This window comes from Fusarium keratoplasticum, chromosome 14 (assembly GCF_025433545.1).
Source record: "Fusarium keratoplasticum isolate Fu6.1 chromosome 14, whole genome shotgun sequence".
NCBI classification, from domain to species: Eukaryota; Fungi; Ascomycota; class Sordariomycetes; order Hypocreales; family Nectriaceae; genus Fusarium; species Fusarium keratoplasticum.
In genome coordinates, this window is record NC_070542.1 from 647,281 (window position 1) to 653,397 (window position 6,117).

Here is a 6,117-nt window from a genome sequence, read left to right on the forward strand (position 1 = left end):
CTCCTATTATAATATCTTTCTTAATATCATCAGCAGATCAGGTAAAAGCAACCGCTCCATATAGGTCCTTTAATACCATTAGGCTTAAATACTCTATTTAGAGTAGAATAGTTATGGCAAAGACTTAAAAATCTTAGAATAAGGATCCGCTTCCAGGTAGTAAAAAGGAAAAAGGCACCCGAGATCCATTTGCCGCCATAACACCGTGCCTCTAATCCTTGCTACATCTTACTAATCCTTTGACCCTTATAATAGATCCAACCTATTGGCGACGCCTACTGATTAGTTGACCTTAAAGGATCAGTATCTTCGCTTCCTGGCTAGAGAGGCATATCCGCCCCTCTCCTCGAGTCTACCTTGCCAATCATTAAAGCATTAGAAGAAATGGCCTAGATGTGGTCAGCGCTCATCATAAATCAATCAAATCAATTTTGAGGTAAAAGTTGATTTGTTTGATTTGATTGGCTCCTCTCAGTCAACTGTATGGGAGGCCTATATATGGTATGTGAATGTATTTCGCCGGCTCCTACGTCTCAATTACCGACCCAACCGCCCAGCTTTACCCCGCCGTGTCGGACCCAGTTCCTCAGACAATGAACACGCTCCAGCGTGTCTGCGCCCATTGAGAGCCTTTGAGATGTTAATGTCAGCTTTGCTAGGCTGAGTTGCCTCTCGCAGTCAGTTGCCATCGCCGGAATGGCAAAGACGTCCAAGGCAAAGCTGCTTAGCACCGGGAATGAAGGTTTGTGGTCCCTCCACCATTGGATTGGCTCTTGCGTATCTTGTGGCTCGAGACGGAAGTACTTGTCCATCTCGCTAGCACTGTTGCCCGTTGCAAATGCCTTTTTCGTTCTGCTGTTGATCCATTGCGTGTAGTGATCACCCTCCTTACCCCTGTTCGTTGACGACGGAGCAGACTTCGACTGTAACTCATCCTTCCGCTGGTTCGATTGATACCACCGCGCATACTTGGGCATTGTAGAGGGAGCTCTACCCACTCTACCCGGTAGGGTAGAGGAGGTATCTCCTCTACTCTACCCAGGTAGAGTAGAGTAGAAGTGGGTAGAGCTACCCACTCTACCCACTCCTGATTGGTCAATTAGATCTTATCATTTGATAAGATTGTAAGATTGTGGATGCTGAAGTCCTTGAGGAGTCGTCTAGTTTTATCCCCTTCCCTGCCTCTTGTCACGAGGGTCATACGATTGATCAAACCGGCTGCCCGGAGGTCCGGACTTCCAGTCAGAGGTTGGTATCAACTGTGTCTCCCAAAAAGCAAGTTCTGTAACACAGAGGCCCTGGAGGTCATTGAACTCATATATAAAAGACCGACCCTGTTACAGTCCTTAGATAGAAATCAAGAGCTTCCTATGACTTCCTTTGCACCCTGCTAGTGAATGTGACACCTCTTACTACTGGCATCCACACGAAGATATTGTTTTATACCAATCTTTATTATATACATCTCTAACCATGTCTTTCTCACAGGATTCATTATCCTTTACCGTCCCTACAACGCCCTCCACGCCGAACCTCCCCTTGCCGGCGCCCAGTGTTGCTTCCAGTGCTCCTCCGAGTATTGCCTCGATTCCCACCCAGAAACTTTCAATCTGGACCTTCTTTCGATATGCCAGAGGTTCGGAGCCCGAATTCAGGCCAAAAGAGAGATCTGATCGAAGGGGGAAGTCCTCAAATAAACGCCTACATTACTGCATCGCCTGCTGGGATAATAATAAGAAGAGTTGGAGTACAATATACACATCAGGAGCCCGGGATCATCTTCGTCTCAACCACCCATCTCTGTGGAAGAGATGGCTGGATATAGAAGACCGGCAAACCTCTTCCAAGCCTAAATTAGTGCCTGGCCAGCAGGTCATGAATTCTTTTTTGTTTCAAAAGGATGAGGCTTCGAGAGAACTGGTCCTCCGAGAGGCTTATGATCGGCCGCGACATCTCCAGGCGTTGCTAGCACTCTGGGCCAGAAGGAGGCTTCCTCTCAATGCTATTGAGTGGCCAGAACTCCATGATCTCCTCCTCTCTGCTAATCCAGAGATCTCGGATCTTGCACAGTTTAGCAGAAGAACATTCACTCGTGCCCTGGTTCTCAACTACGAGAGATATCGTCAAATACTCCAGAACAACATCCAGGAAGCTATTGGGGATATCCATATATCAACAGATATGTGGACATCTCCAGCTCGAAAGGCATACCTCTGCATCTGTGTTAGGTGGATCTCCCAGGATTACCAGTTCAAACACGGGATGCTAGCACTCCCACAGGTGCTCTTTAGCCACTCTGGAGAGATCCAGGCAGCTATCATCCTCCGCACCCTTAAATCATTCGGGATAACAACTAAACTCGGCTATCACACTGGAGATAACGCCACTTCAAATGATACTCTACTCATAGAGCTCTCTCGGTCTCTAAAACTTGAATTTGGGGTTTGTATACACTAGCTTTTAGATGGGCATTCACTTATATCGAACAGATTGATTATGATCCAACTACGCACCGCATCCGCTGCCTTGATCATATTCTTAACCTTGCCCTTCAAGCCTTTCTCCTTGCCACCTCAAAAGAAGCACTCAAAGCTGCTCTTGCGGCTATTGAAGAGACGGAAGACACCGACCCTTACGAGCTATTCTCCGCCTATCTTGATGTACCGGTTGTTGAGGATAATCCGGCCTCAATAAGAGCTCATGAACAAGCCCAGAGAAGAGGGGGTAAAGTTAAAGCGAAGCATAAAGGTTTCGAAGGCTGGGGTGCTACTACTGCGCTCCAGAAGCTTCATAACCTAGCTGTATGGCTTCGAAACAGCTCTATCCATCATGACCGATGGATAGAGGCTGTCGGCATTACATTAGGGATTGATAACGACACTCGATGGTCCTCATGGTATCATCTCATCAAGCGTACGACACGCAAGGAGCGAGAGATTAAGGACTTCATTGATAAACACCCTGAATGCGATAACTTTCGACTCAATGGTGTTGAGTGGGATACACTTAAGCGTACGGAGAGGTTTCTCTCTGTATTTGCTAGTGGTACGCTATGGGTTGAAGGCAGTGAGGCTTCATTATCCCAGAGCCTTACCCTGATGGATGCTATCCTCACCTTCTTTGAGGATCAGAAGGTTTATCCTATTTCATCAAAACAATGCTTAAAGCTGATGTTTTATAGGCGCTATATAAATCAGGCCCAGAGAAGGACCTCCGCATGGTTCATTCTATTGAGATGGGCTGGTTTATCCTTGATAAATACTATGCCCTCGTTGAGTCAACGCCAGTATACGCCGCCGCGATGCTTCTCGATCCCTCGAAGCGGAAGCATTATCTTTTTCAGAACTGGCCTGAAGAGTGGCATCAGAAGACTATTGATGCTGCTTATTCGATCTGGCAGAAGGAATACGCGCATCTCCCTCATGAATCACTCCCTGCTGCTGCTGCTGCTGATATCGATACGTCTCACCCATCCTCGAAGAAGAGGGTAGAGAATGAATTAGACCGGCTGAAACGTCGTCTAAGAGTTCAACCTACTTCGCAAGAGGATGAAGATACGTTTATGGCGTTTAGTGAAGATAAAACTATCGATCTTGATGCTCTAAAGATAACTCCTCTTCAGTGGTGGTTAGTTCCAGAGCAGCGCCGACGCTATCCTCGTCTCCACCGTATGGCCATCAATATCCTCTCAATCGCACCCTCATCCGCTGAACCAGAACAACAATTCTCGGGCGCACGCCGTACACAGAGCTGGGATAGGCTTAGGTTATCGCCAGAGAACCTGCAGAGGTTAGAGTGCATGGGCAACTGGTTTGCGAGGAAGCTTATCTCTTCGGAGGAGCTGCTAGCGATGATGGTAGAGGTTGTGGAGATGGATGATGAGATGAATATTGATTTCGAGGAGGAGGATTGGGATGTATAATATAAAGTGGCATATTTCGAAGAATTGAGCATATATACAGCATCTACCTTCCCTACCTACCTTATGGTCTACCCACCAATCTACCCACTACCGGCACTCTACCCACTACTCTACCCACCACTCTACCCACTCTACCCGGGTAGGGTAGAGGAGACCACTCCTCTACCTGGGTAGGGTAGAGAAGTGGGTAGAGCTCCCTCTACTCTACAATGCCCAAGTATGCCCTGGATCATCAGTGGCCCTGGAGCTTCGCGATCCGAGGACGCGTGGTACAGAAGCAGTTTCGATCCGAAGGTATTATTGATACGACGGCAGTCGTAGGATCCTTTAGAAATTTAAGGATTCCGGAAGGCGTTTAGTCTTGTGAAGCAAGTTATTTCCCTGATACCGATGCTTAGAGCTTGGTCGATAGGCTTATTCTGGGGTAATTCTAGGCCAATCAGCGATGATCGGATTAATTAGTCATGACCTCTGTGCAGAGGAGAGACGGATTGAGATTATCCGCGTCTCTAGTCGGTCTTCACAGGGCCAAACACGATTTTCCGAACCCGAAGGCTCTCGAATTAGGCAGCAAGCAAGGCAGACATGGATCAGATGCATAAGACGTAAACATATTCTATTGCAATTACCTGGTGCTGGATACGGGAAGCAACCTGTCGTTTCTATGATCGAAACATAACTGTCGACAAGAAATCAAGCCTACCACCATTACGGAAGTCAGTTGCGCGGGTATCAATGCGTCTCCTACAACACAACTCTAAGGGGGAGATCCGCCTGACCAGGGAATATGTTGGCAACGATGTTCCACCATATGCGATACTTTCGCATACTTGGGGCGCTGAGGAGGTCAGTTTCAAAGACCTCATGGATGTTACAGGTCAGGATAAACTCGGGTATGACAAGATCCGGTTTTGCGGAAAACAGGCCTTGCGGGATGGCTTGCTATACTTTTGGGTGGACACATGTTGCATCGACAAGTCAAACAGCACCGAGCTTCAAGAGGCTTTCAACTACATGTATCGCTGGTACAGGGATGCAGCCAAATGCTACGTCTACCTTTCCGATGTCTCGAGACCTGCCTCCGATGCTAACGACAACTCTGGTCGACAGCAGTGGATGCCGGCTTTTCGGAATAGCAGATGGTTCACCCGTGGCTGGACTCTTCAAGAGCTTATTGCTCCAGCGTCGATTGAGTTCTTTTCTAAAGAGGGCACGAAGCTGGGGAACAAGAGTTCTCTAGAGGAACCGATCCGTGAAACAACGGGAATCCCTCCTGATGCCCTTCGAGGCAGTCCTTTGCCTAACTTCAGTGTTTCTCAGCGGATGTCCTGGATAAAGAGACGCAATACTACCCGCGACGAGGACAAGGCGTACTCGCTGTTTGGCATCTTCGATGTCCAAATGCCTCTTCTCTATGGGGAAGGGAGAGAAAAGGCATTCAAACGACTCCAAGAAGAGATTGACAAGGTTTCGAAGAGCAAGCTCTCGGCACCTATCACCTACCAGCCCAAGTGCTTCAAGTGTTCGTTCCTTTACGTGTCTGAGATGAATAGGCCATATAAGCTAACTGCCAACTACTAGGTCACAAATTTGGACATTATGCCAACGACCCCCACTGCTACAAATGCCTGTTTCCTGTAGCCCCGTTATTTCTCAACTACTAACCTAAGTTAATATAGGCGGCGAATATGGACACTACGCCAACGACGTTCACTGCTACGATTGTCAGTTCTTAGTGACCTCATCACTTGATGGCAGCTAATGTAGAGATTAGGCGGCAAATTTGGACATTATGCCAATGAGGTTCACTGCTATGAATGTCAGTTCCTAGTGGTCCCGTCATTTGATGGCTCCTAACATCAATTGATATAGGCGGTGAATATGGCCATTATGCCAAAGACTGCCCACTGCGATAACCATCTATCTTCCTTCCGAGTTCGACAATATCCCAACGGGATGGTCCCATAACCCGTGGACGAAAGTGGTCTTGGAACGAAGTGTTCGGGGGGAGACGTACCTGGTGTGCTTGATAGGAGGATGGATCATGTTAGAGCTGGTGGCCTTGATACTCTTTTCTCTCGAGTACAGCCAACATATTGCTATTCTGGCGTGTTGACTAAATCACTGCAATTATCTATTCGTTTGCAGTTGCCATCAAGAAAGATTCGTGGGTTTTGCAATGATTGAATGCGTTA

General features: G+C 47.5%; 1 protein-coding gene across 1 annotated transcript; it reads left to right on the forward strand.

Moving 5' to 3' along the window:
* Nucleotides 1-4,657: 4,657 nt before the first annotated feature.
* On the forward strand, nucleotides 4,658-5,838 carry NCS57_01480600 (Vegetative incompatibility protein HET-E-1; the record flags this gene model as incomplete). The annotated part of the gene is made up of 5 exons (XM_053064393.1): nucleotides 4,658-5,458; nucleotides 5,504-5,552; nucleotides 5,602-5,646; nucleotides 5,697-5,741; nucleotides 5,795-5,838. 5 exons carry the CDS (start codon nucleotides 4,658-4,660, stop codon nucleotides 5,836-5,838), a joined length of 984 nt encoding a protein of 327 aa, XP_052906277.1.
* Nucleotides 5,839-6,117: the final 279 nt, after the last annotated feature.